Genomic DNA, 16686 nt, shown 5'->3' with positions numbered 1-16686 from the left:
TGTGTGTGTGTTTTATGTAACCGAGGAAGTGAGTAATTAGAAACAGTGGCCGTCTGTGGGACAATGGAAAGAGAGACAGTAGCTGGGTCTCAGTCCAAATGTTTTATTTTTTGTTTTTTTTTGTTTTGAAGGATGAGTCACATCCTAAAAGCTAAATATTTAGCTAAATCGATTATTCGGGAAAATTATTGAGAAGATTAATCGACTATGAAATAACATTGTTGGTTGCAGCTCTGTACATAAGCCTGTCTGAGACCAGGAACAGCCACATTGAAACTTTTACTTGGTTTCTCAAGGATAAACTGATAAAATGGTCGGTGGTCAAAGCTGAAGGTCACTGCGACCTCACAAAACATGTTTTTTTTGGCCGTCAACAGGAGAGATTGTTGGTTGGTGAAGAAGAGATACAACAGTGTACGTATTCTGGCTCATGTAAGTTGCGTCAGAGTAGAACACTAGTGCTGCTACACCACTTTGGAGGCTATTGATGGTCATTGAGGGCTCCATGGCCAGTTGTCAGGGTGGTATATGATCCCAGGCTTTTATTTTCTGTCACAGTGGACTGTATATAACAGTGGACATTGTCCTCCAGTTAGCTGGAGGAAATGAGTTCATGTTAAATGTCAATCACTAGTTTCAGGTCTTCTTCAAAAGAGCAGGATGTCAGTTTTGGAGCTGCAACTAACGATCGTTGTCATAATCGATTAATCTGTCGATTATTTACTAGATATATCGAGTAATCGTTTGGTCCATAAAATGTCAGAAAACGTTAAAAAATGTTGATCAGTGTTTGTCAAACCTGGAATGTCTTGTTATATGTTTCACATATCACAATTGGCGAAAAAAATGACTTAGATAATTATGCTATTAGGCTAACGATATGAGTGGACCCTACCATGATTGACAGCTGATATCATCCAATAGGAGCCTGGTTGCATGTCTGCTATATTCCGGTAAACCCTGAACATATTGGTCAAAGGCATAAATCTTTAGGCTTCAAAATAGACCAATATGTTTTTTTTCAGGGCCGATACCGATGATTAGTAGTCAAGGATCCCTACCCACAAGTACCTGTTTCTACTTGCGTAAAAAAAAGCCACGCTAATGCAGCGGCAGAACCAAACATTTGCTGAGATGCGTTGAGATTTGTGCTTTAATGACAACAGTCAACCTACAGTTTCTCCCAGTGTGCTGCAAAAATATCCCATATCATCATTACTGTGTTAGAGGGCAGAGTTCTAAGCGTGTTTGCCTCTGCGTAATGTGTTTTGTAGGTTGCAGAGTTGCAGACCCATCACAAATCATTGCTGCTTACTGTGTGGTGCTGTTCATACATGTGTTTATATGTGTGTCTTCCTGGGCTCAGGCCCAACACAGAAGCAGACCTCTGTTGGAAATGTAATTCACACGAGGCCAGAGGAGCTCTAATGCTATTACCACACACACACACACACACAAACACACACATAATATACACAGAGAAAGAGACAGCTGTTGCCGCCCACGGTTTCTGTGTGCCGGACCCCTCTTCCTCTCAAACCTCCTTCCTGCTGCTGCCTTACTTTTCCTCCCGCTGTTCTCTCTGGAAGACAAAAAAAAAAACGAAAGGTGAAAAACCGTTGTCATGTCTGCGGGGCAAATCTTTGCAGTCTAAACTGTTTATGCGAGTGTTGTGTGTCACTGACTAAAAACACAGCAGCAGCTGCTGCTGGATTGTCCAAAAAACTGCTCTATCAAAAACAAGCCTCTAGTCTTTCAGATTCTAACGGTGAGACTGCAGAAAGTGGGGACCTCCCTTTTCCCCGATCACATGAGGAAACCGTGGTGGACTTTGCATACCTGAAAGGATGTTGTTCTTGTTTGTGTTGGAAAAAAGTACCATTATACACTTATATAATATCCTTTCTGAGATGTATACTTAATTTAACCTCCTAGATCTTTTATGCACTAACAACAAGGGTGGTAGAGAGATCAAGTGATGTTGTCAAACTTACAAGAGGAAAAGCCAGCCGTCGGAGAGTAGAGCTGAGAGGTGGGACCTTATTTCACACGAGGCCTCGGCAGCGCAGCACGAACGCCCACGCCAACTTTCTCAGACAGGGAGGAAGGGCGGGGGAGTGGACTGAGAGGAGCAGACAAAGTGGAGCAAGTCTCAGAAAAAGAGAGAGTGATTAAATCGTTAAATTAAATCAAAAGGGCCCCTTTGTAAATTGGATCATGTGAATCAGCCAAAGAAAAAGCCTTTCTTTGGTACGTGTCTTGTCTCTTAGTCTCGTGATAATGTCATTTTATTTTTTCATACAGAGTCTTTCCTGGTAATGACAAATCAAAACAAGTTGCATAAAGTGAGGTAGCCCTGTTCGTTTGCATCACTGTTTTTAATGGACTGCAACTTTATAGCATAAAAAGCCATCATTATCATCAAATCGACCACTGGGCTGTCATGTTTTTAATCCAAAATTTGCATATGCATTTGAATCTGGATGGGGAAGTTCAAAGTTGAAGCTTGAAGCCAAGTTTGAGTTTAAAATATGCAGCCTACAAGCGCTTCAGACTGTGTGAAGTGATGACTTGGCTTGCATCCGTGTTTGCTTGTCAAAGAAGAAGACGACAGTGAAAGCCGTTATCTGATTTTAACATTTTGTTTTCTCTCTCGTTTTGTTCCCAGCGGTTACGGCGGTTATCGACCAAATACCGGACGGAGAAGATCTACCCAACAAACGAAGGCGAGAGGGAAGAGAACGTAAAAAAGAACAGATATAAAGATATACTACCATGTAAGTACTGCGACGCCTGACAAATTACGCACATTTAAACATGCAGTTAAGTCAGTGGATGTACATATGGATCTGCATCATCATCTGTTGGAGGAGAGGCTTTCAGTGACCTCGGGGGAAGCGTCCATGACCCGGCATCTGTCCTACTTTTTATACCTTTATCCTCTTTTTTTTCTCTTCTGTCTAACCCTCCATCCATCCATCCATTTATTAAGGCTTTTAGTAAATGTGGTGCTGAGAAGGCACAGGAAGAACTGGTTCACCAGATGTGTACAAACACACACATACAGTAGAGTGCATAGAAATGAGTGTCCATTAACCTATTTCCGTGATTCCACTTCTCTCTGCTTTGTCTCTCTTTTGTTTTCTCTCTCGCTGCCCGTTCTCTCTGTTTCTTATTCTAGTTACCATCAGTATTTGTATTTTTACCTTTTCTTTCTTTACAGTCGATCACACTAGAGTCAAAGTGGCGTTAAAAACATCCAACCAGGACACAGATTACATCAATGCTAACTTCATTAAGGTAAAAAAAAAAAACAACACTGTTTGAATAATTCTATATTCTCTAGTTTGATTATAATGTCAGAAAGAGAGAACTTATTGTATAAAGTGACATATGAATCACGTCTTCTCTTTTAGGGTATGGATGGCCCCGAGGCTTATATTGCAACTCAGGGCCCGCTGCAGAACACCGTCATTGACTTCTGGAGGATGAACTGGGAATATAATGTTGCTGTGAGTATGGCCCGTTGAGGGAACAAGAGGATAAAGTTGTCATATACAGTAATGCATTTTTTGTAGAAGTGGGTCCAGTCCTGTCACTATTCTTTGATTTCTGGGTCAAAGCAGAATAAATAAATAGTTTTTTTTTCTAACCTCATGTAAACCAGGCTTCCCGCGGATCCTTAAAAAGTCTTTATTAGTATTAACATGTCTTAATTCCCTAAAAATGTTAACAGATAGGAAGTAGGATTTTATGATTCTTTTCTTAAAATATTTATCAAAATTTTTTCTTACAGTCATATCACACAGATTAGGACTGCGGAACCAATAAAACGGTTTTCGGCTAGGACGTCACGATTAGAGCTGAAACAATTACCTGATTAATCAATTACTAAATTAATCGCTAACTATTTTCATAATCGATTTGAAGCTTTTTTTCATGATTAAAACAAGATTTTTGATTGTTTCAGCTTCTTTAATGTGAATATATTCTTAAATTCTTTGCTCCATATGACAAAGAAATCATTAAAAGTGAATCATTTTGAGACACATTTGAGAAGATCATAATATCCAGATTTGAGAAACACTGATCAGCATTTTATGAACCAACCGATTACTCGATTAACCGAGAAAATAATCGAGAGATTAATCTGTTATAAAAGTTGGTTGCATATTCTAACTTTTGCACTGGACTGAAATTTCACTTTTTATTTTGAAATAAACACTTTACTAATGTGTTTTTGGCAGCTTTGTTGCTTTTGTTTATTGTAAAATTGGTCTTAAATTTCACTCCCGAGTGACATTTAATAAGTCTTAAAAAGTCTTGAATTTAACTTAAGCCTTACGATGTGGGAGCCCCGTAAACTAGCATCGACTAGTTCTCAACATTTTGGTGTTGGAACCACCAGACCCCCACCATTGAGAATCGCTGCTAAAAGCAGTAGATAGAGCTTTTTGAAGACAAATCAAATATATAATATCCGTGTTCTGATTGATTGTTGTAAAATTGAAAGCTATAATAACTAGAAAAGCACTCAGAGAGCACAGACCTCCACCAAGGCAGCTCAGCCCCCCACAAAATAGCGATAAAAATAGTGATAGCATCTACAGATCACGCCCAAAATGTTTAATAATTTGTTCCTGGTTCCATTGCGGACGTTTCCTGAAAAACCTTGGCGGATGTCAATAAAGGTAATTAGAGTAACATGGATAACATGACTGTCAGAAATGGAGAGGTCTTCTGCTTGAGCCAGACTGAGAGATCGAAAGGGAAAGGAAAGAGGAAGCCGAGATTGGGTTTAAAGGGCACACACAGAAATATTTCAGGTTGCAGCTGTGACAATTTCTCCTTCATGATCAAAGGAGTGATGTGGGAGTCGACGCGAGTGTGTGTTTGAGAGTGAAACCTCTGATCAGAAGTCATTTGAAGTCTCGACAACTAATCCATCTAGGAAAGGGGAGAAAGAAAAAAAAAGCCTCTCCCGATTCAGGTTTTTCCTCCAGTGAGTGTGTGGAAACTGCAGCAGCCTCACATAAATAGAACACGTCGTCTGTTTTGAGCAGGGCTGTGTTTCTGGAAAGAAGACATTGCAATGTTGATGGTAATCCTTCCTGTTTCTGTGTCTGCAGGTTATTGTAATGGCTTGTCGAGAGTTCGAGATGGGAAGGGTAAGGCTCCTTTTACTCAATCCTAACGTGTGCATGCATGCAATATTATGTCTATGCCAGTAGTAGAACTCATTTATCTTGTGAAAATAACACATTAAGAGGATTATTTAGCTCTGGTGGAGATGTTTCTGCGACGTAAGAGGTTAGCTAAAGGCAGCAGCTCAAGCCTGGAGTAAATCTGCGTTTATCGCAGCCGTTAACATATTTTAGTTTTACATGTTAACTGTGTGTTAAAGTGTGAAATATGTGGGTTCACAAGTGCTGTGCGCGCACAGGAAGCCACGGTGTCAGTCTGGTATTCGTTCTTCCAGTCAAAACTAACTTTAGCCCTTCTCTCGTCTCTGGTTTAGAAAAAGTGCGAGCGATATTTCCCGATGCTGCAGGACGAACCCATGAGTTTCGGTCCTTTCAGAATCGCCTGTGTAAGTAAACAACGTCTATGATGTTGCAGCTAAAATGTGGTTGCTGTTCCTGGATTTGGTTGTGAATGTCTCCATGTTTGTTTTCTAGGAATCAGAGCAGGCCAGGACGGACTACAACATCAGGACTTTGACGGTGGAGCATGAAAATGTACGTTCAATGTCTTAATTCTTACTATAATCATGATTCATCTACACTTAAAACTGTCCTTAAAGTGGGTTGCACCCTGTGTGACTCTCTATGGCAGACATGAGGCTCCTTCTCACTTGATTTACATCATCAGTAAATATTTTCCTGAGGAGTTAATGGCCTCAATTGCTAGTTTCTTGTCCCTTTTAATAGAACATGATGTCATTTTTTTTTGTTTGTGGCATGGACTAAGTATAAAATTAAGGGCATCATTATAACACTTCTGTGTACTTGTTTCTCATAGGAGACTCGGAGGTTAACGCAGTTCCATTATATGAACTGGCCGGACCACGACGTCCCCTCGTCGTTCGATTCCATCCTCGATATGATCGGACTGATGAGGGAATACCAAGACAATGACGAAGTCCCTATATGTGTGCACTGCAGGTAGGTACACACTGTCACACACACACGCAAAGAATGTCAAACAGGTTTGTGTGGTTTTTAAAATCAGGTTCCAATAGAGCAGAGAAAATGCTCCTTTTGTATATTTAGCAAAACTGCTCTTGGCACAAACCAGTTTTTAATATGAAAGCTCTAACCCGATAGTTATCTGAAATTTTTAAGTGTCATGTTTTAGTTGACATTTCCCTGCGTCAATTGCCTAATCCTCTAATTTGGCTCGGAATAATTAGAGGATTATTAATGTCTCAGCTGCCTTTCAGGATCCAGTCAGACGAGCCCGGCCTGAATTCCTCATCTGTAATTTTCCCTTTTGATTGCAGCTGTTTAAAAACGGCACCGCGTTACCCGTCTCACTTAGAGTGCCGTCGCTTACCTCGGCACTTATAAAGTCACGATGGAGCTTTCTTTGATGAAAGAGCTTGAAATGGTGAAGCAGGATAAAAACACGCTGACACACAAGGCTATACGCTGCTGTGGGTAACACACACACACACACACACACACACACACACACACACACACACACACAGCACGCACACTGTCTCCATGTGTGTGTAATCAGCGATAATGAGCAGCCTGAGGACATTTCCTGGTTCCTCTGTGACACAGCAGGACTTAAAGCCGTGTGTCTGTGTCTGTACAGATGCTTTATGTGGGCTGATGCATTCTATACAGTATGCGTGTGCTTGTTAAAGGAGGCAGAAGAGGCCGCATGAGGCCAAGCTTTATGATTTATTCCTGCGTAAAGACATCATCGTGTCACATAATCTCAGCTTCTGTTCGACTCCGTGTCTACATCCTTTCTGCGCGAGGTGTCGTCGCGCATTAAAAACAAATGTGTTTTTCCGAAACTTCTGTGATTTATGTTTCTGCCATAGGGAGGCATAAGCTTTTTAGTGTGCTCGCGCGCCTGTGTCTTGTGTGTTTATGTCTTTACACATGTCCTCGTGCTTAATCTGTGCAGCGCAGGCTGTGGGAGGACGGGTGCAATCTGTGCTATCGACTACACATGGAACCTCCTCAAAGCTGGGGTATGTACACACACACACACACACACACACACACACACACACACACACACACACACACACACACACACACACACACACACACACACACACACACACACACACTTATATATGTGTATATATGTATATATGTGTACTGCTACTACTACTCTATATATATATATACATACATGTATACCTATATAGTAACCATTATGTTGTGTTTTCTTCTTTTAAAGAAAATACCAGAAGATTTTAACGTTTTTCGGTTGATCCAAGAAATGAGGACGCAGCGGCACTCTGCTGTACAAACCAAGGTTTGTTTTTGTTCAGATTTACAAATGTGTATTTGAGTAGTATGTGGAATATCCTGAAATGTTAGTTATCCTGTGTGTGTGTGTGTGTGTGTGTGCATGCCAACTAAAAGAGTTGCCGCACCCAGATTTGTCACGCTCATATGATGAACCACTATGTTGTTGTGCGATATTTGATATATAAACAGATTTCCACGTGCTGGTTTCCCAACAGTGGGTTGTAAACAGTGTCCGGTGTTGCATGAAAACCCACTTTGTTTTCCCCAACTGTCCTTTTTAATTATTTTTGCATAATTAATTATGCTGATAGATGACATGATACAAGTATTTCCACCTTATATTTCTGGTGTCTGCATTTCTGCATTTCCACTACATGGTCCTATATCGCCTCTACATGGTTTGGTTGTGTTTCCATTACAAAACAGTACCTCCTCAACGTGGGCGGAGTCATCGCTGCACGGCTGCATGAAACTGTGCCGTGACTTTTTTTTTTACATGCGACACACACAAACGTGTGACTGGTGACTTGTAAAGCATTCGTTTTTAGTGTAACGGAATCATTAGAATCAGTTAATTAAAAAGATTTGTTCAGTAAATGCAACAGCAGGGTTTGTGATGCCGCTAGCTTTTTGGCAGTGCTGTCGCTAAATACACCAGACTCCTGTGTTAAAAATTGAGATTTTAAACATTTCCCTGGTAAATGTTGGAGATTAACCCACTGTTTTTAGGATTTTTAAGTCTTTTTACCTGACTTACAGTTAGGCATTGTTCGGCTTGATTCTGAACCTTGCCAGAGCAAGTACTAAAAAAAAGTACCACGTACTATGCTAGTTTAAATGAAAAATAACCGTGCCATGCCAAGGCGAGTAAAGTCAAGCTAGAGTTTTTAGGACAGTAACAGTATTTCCTCTACATTCAGCTATTTGTGGTCCACCTGTTTCAAAGTGGAGTCTCCCAACTCCCTAAATCTCACCGTTTTTATAACTGGTGTGGGTTTGTTATGCCAGAATTTGACACGCGTGTGTGTGTGTGTTTTTGTAGCAGTGGGACAGGTGGACATAACTCTTCATGTCTGTGTCTGTAAGTGACATACTGTACATTCAGACACACAGCACTCATAAATACAGTACAAAGGGCAGAGCCTTTTGTATCTTATATTTATGGCCTCCCGCCCACAAACGCACACCCTTTTAACCACGAGACGGTAAAAAGGAGCCGTGCTATATAAATTACACTGATGGACATTGACACGGGTCTCAAACCTGCGAGTGTAATGAATTTTCATGGTTGCACTGGTGAAGTTCCATACAGGATGTATTTAACAGCCTTTGTAAATGGATGTTTGCGATTATTGACATGGGAGAATGTTTTTTCTTTGCTTATGTATTGATCCAGTGAAATGTTTGTTCTCCCATCTCCCTCAACCTCATTTCTCCTCCGTCCACTTCTCCTAATATCCATCTTTGTCTTCTCCACTCCAGGAACAGTACGAGCTAGTGCACAAAGCAATCGCTCAGCTCTTTGAAAAACAACTGCTGCTACTAGAGAGTCCGACCAACACGCAGATACTTGATGGCATGGTACGACACACACACACTCTCACACTCACACTCTCAAGAAAGTCTGTATAACGGACTCCAAGTGAGGAGGAAAAACACAAATAATTAGTCACCGGGGAGGGAGAGGGTCTGAGGAGGAGGAGGAGAGGGCCCTTTAGAAAACTTTGCAGAGAGACTAAGACGAGTTGTTGAGATTGAGCCAAAGAGATCTCTCATCCACAGGGTTGCCTCAGAGGAGTGTGTGCTTTGATTTATTCCACACACACTCGCACACACATACGTCCTCAGTTGCCCCGGTGTTTTCCTCCCATTGCACCACAGTTACAGCCTTACGAAAACTTTAATTCGCATGACAAGGAGCATAAGACTTGTGTGTCACAGTCTGCTTCATCAATTAACTCGTCACACATGAGATTGTTTCTGAGCTTTAAATAAATGTAAATTAAATTCACTTTATTACCATTTTCAAAGAATAAGGGGCAATTTAAATCTACAAACCCACTTTCAGATTCATTATTCAATTTCACAAAAACACAAACACGTCATGCAGTACATGTAATAACCCACGTAGAGGTACATGCGTAAGCTTCAGGGTTATCATAGTAAATGAAAACTAAGTCTAAAACTAAAACTAGCAGTGAAAAAATAATAAATGAAAAATAAAAATGACAGATTATCAGCTTCGTCTTCGTTTTTCCACAACTTAATTCCGGAATACAGACCATTTGACGTTTTACTTTTGATTTACCTGCAGGTGTTAAAGGTTAAAGAATGAAAGGATTTAATAATCCATATTTTGGTGTCACACATTCTTTCATCCTTTTCAGCGTCTACAAGTCGAGGCTTTCTATTAATACCTGAAAGACTAATAATAAAACTCAATAAAAACTAAACTCATACTACCAAATATTTGGAGAATTAACTAAAATTAAACTGAAATAATAAAAGCAAACTGAAAATTAAATAAAAATAAAAACTAATAGAAATTTCATAACTATAATAACCTTGGTAAGCTTGCATAAATACACCCTGTGTTTACATATGTGCAGATACTTGAATATAGAGCCAACATATTCCCTTGTTAAGATAATAAATGAATAGCTGGCCAGTCATGCTCCATCATATTTGTCTTTTTCACTGGGGACATTGTGGGAGGGTGAAACCTTGTCCAACTAATGTCATATTTTAAAATTTCTTCAAGTTCTATTAAAATCTAATAAAAAAGCTATTCAGGTAGTGGAAAAAGTATTTTAAGTGCGTGCGAGATTTGACAAACCCTAGAGGCAGAGCAGGAGGACGCAGCACCGCGAGGAAAGAGTGCGTGGTGGCAGCAGCAGCAAATTCGGCAGCTGACTTCCTGCTTAGGAAAGCTGGTGACATCACCCCTCTCCCACAATGCACTTTCAGTCTGAGAATAGACGAGCATCCGCTTGGAAAAGGGAGGAGAGGGGGGTGGACCGTCACGAAAGACTGTCGTATGAGCTCATGCGGCCATTTACAGGGCGTTTACATGAGAAAAAGCCCCCCCCCCCAACTATAAACCTCAATTCAGTATTTCGAAAACAGGGCCGAGTCACTTAATAACATCTTCTGGTAACATGGTAACACTTTAGATTAGGGAACACATATTCACCATTAACTAGGTGCTTACTAACATGCATATATGTCGCATACTAGCCCTTTATTAGTAAATATCAAGCATGTAATAGAGGTCGAATAAGGTTATGTAGAATAAGGTCTTAATACGTGCTTAATGACTACTAAAGGACTAGTATGCGACTTATATATGTTAGTAAGCACCGAGTTAATGGTGAATATGTGCTCCCTAATCTAAAGTGTGAGCCATCTTTTGTACAAGTTGGCTGCTACTGGTTATAAACATGTTATTTTTACAAAGCTGCAAGGCATTCTGTTAAGTTTAGTTTAGTTTGAACATGGGTGGGATCACAAAATAAAAAACATGTAGACTGTGAAAATCCAAGCAAACATACAATACAATAATGAAAGCAATGTTTCTTTAAATAAACAACAAAATAATAACCATTCGCACTTAAAAAAAAAAGATGCAGGATGAAACTTTTTAGTCCTACCACTCACCATGTATTAACACACACACACACACACACACACACACACACACACACACACGGAAACATATGGTCTGCAAAGCGAGTATCAGTGAGCTGGACTGACTCAGTTTGACTCATGTCCAGTCAGCCACTGTCAGCGCCTCAAACACCCACACCGCTGCTCTCTCAGTGGCCGCGCGAAACAATAAGCCTCCACATACACGCATCCCACACATGTTTCTGTGCTCACACGCAGCCGCGATTGTTTTTAAGGAGGATTCTTTCCAGATTTATTTCTCACAAAACACAGTTCTTCATATATACATCTGGCCCGAGATTTAATCTGACCCCACATTAAACTCGGCGTGTGCTGCGGCCTCATTTGAACCCCCTTTTTCATAAGTTTATGACTGCGAATGTTTTTCTGACCTACTCTCATTAGAGCGAGAGGCGGATTAATGAGTCACAGGAGGGCATCATTTTAGATGAATCTTTTCAGTTTAATCCTTCGAATGTGTAGAAAGTACAGAAGAACATGGAAGGAGGGAAATATGTATCTTGTCCATATCAACATGTACAAATCTTGCTGTATTTTTATCTTCTACTTACTACAGGTTGAAAGTAGTCCAGACAAAGCAAGCCACCAGTCGGAGGACGAAAGATGGGACACGCCGCCTCCCAAACCTCCACGCATACGCAGGTAAGACGCATTTTTTTATGTATATATTTGTTTGTTCTGAAGCCTTATTTTTTTCACATCGGCCTTCTTCAAGTTCTTTGACCAGAACTCGAAAGATCACTTGTAACTTGCCAAGTGGGTAGAGAATGACGTGAAACATGATGAATGAATGGGCTCACACTGAACGGAGCAGTAGGTGTGAAGCGGGCCTCCGCTGAGTGCAGTTGGAGGAAGACAATGAAATCATATGCAGCTGCAGCAGAAACTCTCCGTTCAGCCTGCACTTAACTACACGTTACTTTTGTTTGGCTTGTGTTCTGTGTTAATCACATCCAGTTGAAGTAAAAATAATCTTTAATCTCATCACCTCTTTGAGGGAAAAAGCATGTTTTATTAAAAGGGGATTTTATTTCAAGTCCATACACCCTCTTTCAACAAATCTAGTAAATATTCCCTCTTTTCATTCCTTTCTCGGCCCATCATCTTGCATCCCTCTTTATCTCTCTCTCTCCTCCCTTTCTTTTCATCTTTAAAGTTGTTATACTGTAGTACGTGCTCAGCAGGGGTTTTACTCCACAGTTGCCCAACCAGTTCATCTTCCCTTTCCCCTTGTGATTTATCCAGAGCAGTGATTACCAAACACTGGGTGGGGACCCATAGATGGGTCGCAGGAGATGTTTTTTGTTTCCCAAACAAATTTTCCAACCTTTTAATTAAACGAAGGGTTGGAGATGAACTGGAAAAACTGTGGTTAGTGCGACACTGAACCGAACAAGATAGCAACAGCGAGACTATGTTTTGATCTATGCTAAATGCTAAGTGACATGTAATTGTCTGACAGTTGATGGAGACTGTTGCAACAAAATATGATATTTAGTGCTGGGCACGTTAACGTTAACCGCCGTTAACGGCGTCAACATTAACGCATGACGATTGACCGGAAAAAGACGTGCATGACGTCAAGTATACGTGCCGTGGCACCGGAGTCCATGCACCGTTTCCCAGTTAGCTCCGTTAGCTGCGTGAGCTCCTTTAGCGTCGTTAGCGCGCCTTGTTGAACAGGCACTATGTGTGCATGTAATGGTCTCTGATGTTGTTTGTGAACCAAGAAAAATGTCCCGGGGTACATGGACAACACGGCCCTTTAGCATCATAGAGTCAGTCAGCCAGGTTTTGACGCTCCCAAACAGAACCAAGCCATGACGTTCTGTGAGTGCTTTACCAAGTATTAAAAAGTAATGATCACTACAAACATTAATGGAGGGTGGAGTAACGCACGGTGAAGCGTTGAGCAGGAAATGATGGATCTCTGGCTAAAAACGGATGAAGGATTTGCGGCGCTCGCTCAGGTGTCGCGTTCCCACAGACTGTCTAACATGGCAGAGTCATTTGACCCAGAAGTAAATGCCAATAAAACACATTCATTCCCGCTGGGGAAAAACTTTTTTAAAGCTGGGGTTAAACCGTTTTTTTGTTGTTATCATGCTCTCCGTTTCCTTATTTTTGTTTACTGTAGCAGCCAGTTTGATGGGAAAGCGAAAATATTTTTAGAGCTCCCTATTTTTGGGGATGTAGCTGCAAGCGATCAGCGGACTGAAAAGTTTATTTTCTAGTATAAACAAAACATTTGAGCTCGGAAATGCTGCCAAAATAGGAAACGTTGGTAGAAGCGGGGCAGAGCCCGAGGCTCGGTCAAGAATGTGTGGGCGTCTCACTCGTAAAAAAAAAACCTCACCGTGTGTCAAAAGCATGTGCCTTTTTTCTACCCCGTCATCCCTCTGTTTCCTAAAGGAACAATGTCAAGGCCTGGTTTAAGCCTGGGAGTTTTTCTAGTGATGGCGAGAGCTATTTTTATCAACATAGTCTACATACTTCTGACCACACTCCCCCCTGTGGGTCACTTCAGGGGGGGATTTTTGTGTGTTTGAGTGAGATGGACGGTGATAGTGAGCTTCACTCAGGCTGGCATCCAGGTCACAGACACTGAGTCATGTTTTTCTTACATACACACACACACACACACACATATATTAATCACAGCCGCACCCTAATGAGTGACGATCTCCACTTTTACAGTAAAGAGTGTCCATCTTACATACCATAATGATATCTATGGCGTCTCAGATATTGAAAACTGGTTATTAATCTTGTTTAATTTGTCTACTTGTTCGTTTTGCTTTTTTCAAACAATAACTTTTCTAAATTTAGACTATCACTATTTTTCGCTCCAAAACTCAGTAGCCAATCAGCAGGCAGCTTCCTCAGAATCCCACGGCACATTAGAACAAATCAGGGAGCCTAAAGAACAAGTATATTTTCAAACGATAAAATCCAATATTTTTGAATGAATACATATTTTATGTGCTTCTTAAAAGGTGTTGTTTTGAAAATATTAACACACTTCTTAATTCCATAGAGATGCAGCAGAGATTTTCACTTTCAGCGTCTCCTGTTGAAACTTTGTCAGTTTTGATGTATAATTATCTAAGTTAATCCAGCAGGCAGATAGTACAGATGGTTGTTGTCACACTGGGTTTTTAAATCTGTGTTCTTTCAGCTCCTGGAAAAAAAAAGAGTAAAAATGCAGCATCTTCTCTCTAGAGCACAGACTGTATGTGGAAGACAGAGTACACTTAGACAGTTGTGTGTGTGTTGTTATCACATAAATTTTAAAGACGCGTACACACGTCTGTTTATGTGTAGGAGTTTAAGTTGCATGTGTGTGTGTGTGTTTTTCCTTTTAAGTGTGTCACCAGCACGCCAGAACACTGGGGATGGTTGTAGTGTTTTTATGCTTCAGGGCCAAACTAAAAAGAACAGAAGCGCATGGTTAGTTTTTTGTAGTCTGAAGCTCTTTGAAGTGTTTCATAATTGTCACGGATTCTTGTCCCTTTTTTCAAAGACAGAAGCCTTTTTATGGCTTTAAGGGGAAACATTAATGATTCAAACTTCAGAAATATTGGACACTTTTTTGTTTTTACAACCAAATATAAACATTTTACTGCTGTAAAAGGGAACTGGAAAAAGTTCGTTTGACACGACGAGGACAAACTTACTCTTATATTTTACCGCAGGTGAATCTTGTGCTTTGAACTTTTCTTCAAAAAACTGTAACGCTCGTAACTCTTGATTTCAAGGCGATGGAAAAAGAAGATTTGGAGAACGTGAATGGAAAAACACTCTTGTTTATTGTTGAAGGAATTATATTTGCTTCCACTGAATTAGTGTTGGATGGGGGAGTTGGAGACGAACCCAGCTAATAATGAATTAAGATGGAAAATAATCTAAAATGTGATGTTGGAGCTGGTATGAAACTCAAAAAGAGACTCTAGTCAGTTGTTTGAAGGACAATTTCTTTGTGAATTCATGCTAAATGTAGCATCCAGTCAAAGAAAGGGGGAGCCATTACTGATGGTCAAAAAGTTTAATTGATCTTGAAAGACCAACGTAACACGCCATTAGCATTTCCTTCGCTGAGTAAGCTAGCAAACGCAAAATAGCCGTTAAATAAAAGACACAAAAACACTATTTACCTTGTTGCCACGCTTGACCAACGCTAATAACCTTGTATGTGTTTATCTGTTAAAGGCGTTATCTCTTAGACTTTGCTTTGTTTATCCTACTCTGAAATGTGTCGTCGTTTTCCCCCCTGTTTTTTTTGTACGTTTTCCGCTGTTAAGTTGTATCAGAAACACACAGATACGGACTTTTAAAATAAACTCCCTGTTGAACCGGAAATGGCGAATTGTCACGTCGACGATAGCTAAACACAGTTGCTAACTTGGTATATTTAGATGCCGATAATCCTATATATAGACATATATACTGTTTTAATGTTACAGAATATCAATTTCAATATGTGAAAGTCTGATGTTTACATGATGAATTAATCTTTTGGATTAGTTGTAGTTATTTTCCATTGTTTAAGTGAATATTTTGAATGACCTTTTGGAAAGAGAATTCATTAATTTAATATAAACCTTCACATAAGCCTTTATATGTTTGTTCATCCGTGTTTGGCTTCTAATCTCCACATCCTTGATTCCCACCCTGCTGCTTATTTGTTTAGCTGTGGCTTATTATATATATAGCGTTTGCTACTGTAACAGCATCAGCTTCCCATTAAGAAATCATTTAAGTTTCATCAGCGCTTGTGGCATCTGAATGATTCACATCCCCATGGAAACAATCATCACCCATGGGAGTCGTCCTCTGCTTATTGTTAAGTATGTCTTTTTTTTTTCTTTTTTTTCTCGGGAGAATGGAGACGATGCAGAGGAGTCGATTCCCCGTAGGTGATGATCGTTTTCATTAAAGAAAACACCAACGCAATAAGGGGACGTCTTGGTTAAATAATCTTGTAATCACATGTCCCAGAAGAGATAGTGGTTCTGCTATAACTGACAGGGAAAGTGTTCTTTAATATCCATCATCTCTCATCCCAAAACTGAGAAACGGAACAGCTGTTATGATTCTAAATCTCTGCATGGTGTCCCTCTTCTTATTGGCTCGTTGCCTCCGCCAAGGAGGTCATGTTTTTCTGTCTGTTTGTGAGAAGCACAACACAAAGTAAAGGGAAATCGCCTACAGATGTACAGCACTGTACAAATGCCTAAGCTATAAATGATACGATTTTGGTGCTGATGCAAACACAGGAGCGGGGGGGGGGAAAGAACAGGAAAAGGCGGAGTGTATTGACACTGTGGGAAATTTAGGGGCCTTGGTTGAGGTTTGCATGTTCCAGTTAAACCCTCCACGTCTCAATAAGTGAGAATAGAAAGTCTAATATACACACAATATGAGTGCTATGTGTTTCTCTAGTAAAGGAAATCCCCGGTGCAACTTCTCTGTGACTTTCTTTGATTCTCTTTCACAC

At 40.3% G+C, this 16686-nt stretch overlaps 1 protein-coding gene across 1 annotated transcript in view; it reads left to right on the top strand.

The window, feature by feature from the left end:
* Nucleotides 1–16686, top strand: part of ptpn12 (protein tyrosine phosphatase non-receptor type 12) — a gene marked incomplete at its 5' end in the record, with an annotated part of 39727 nt that overhangs the window by 13904 nt on the left and 9137 nt on the right. The window contains 11 exons of the mRNA XM_083907312.1: nt 2669–2777; nt 3224–3300; nt 3417–3512; nt 5130–5168; nt 5519–5590; nt 5679–5738; nt 6022–6164; nt 7147–7213; nt 7429–7506; nt 8985–9083; nt 11746–11831. Coding sequence (XP_083763438.1) covers nt 2669–2777; nt 3224–3300; nt 3417–3512; nt 5130–5168; nt 5519–5590; nt 5679–5738; nt 6022–6164; nt 7147–7213; nt 7429–7506; nt 8985–9083; nt 11746–11831 — 926 coding nt within the window. The remainder of the gene's footprint in view (nt 1–2668; nt 2778–3223; nt 3301–3416; nt 3513–5129; nt 5169–5518; nt 5591–5678; nt 5739–6021; nt 6165–7146; nt 7214–7428; nt 7507–8984; nt 9084–11745; nt 11832–16686) is intronic.

This window comes from Microchirus variegatus (assembly GCF_963457635.1).
Source record: "Microchirus variegatus genome assembly, chromosome: 20".
Classification (NCBI taxonomy): domain Eukaryota; kingdom Metazoa; phylum Chordata; class Actinopteri; order Pleuronectiformes; family Soleidae; genus Microchirus; species Microchirus variegatus.
Note: the sequence above shows the minus strand (reverse complement) of the source record. Positions and strands in the feature narration are given on the sequence as shown.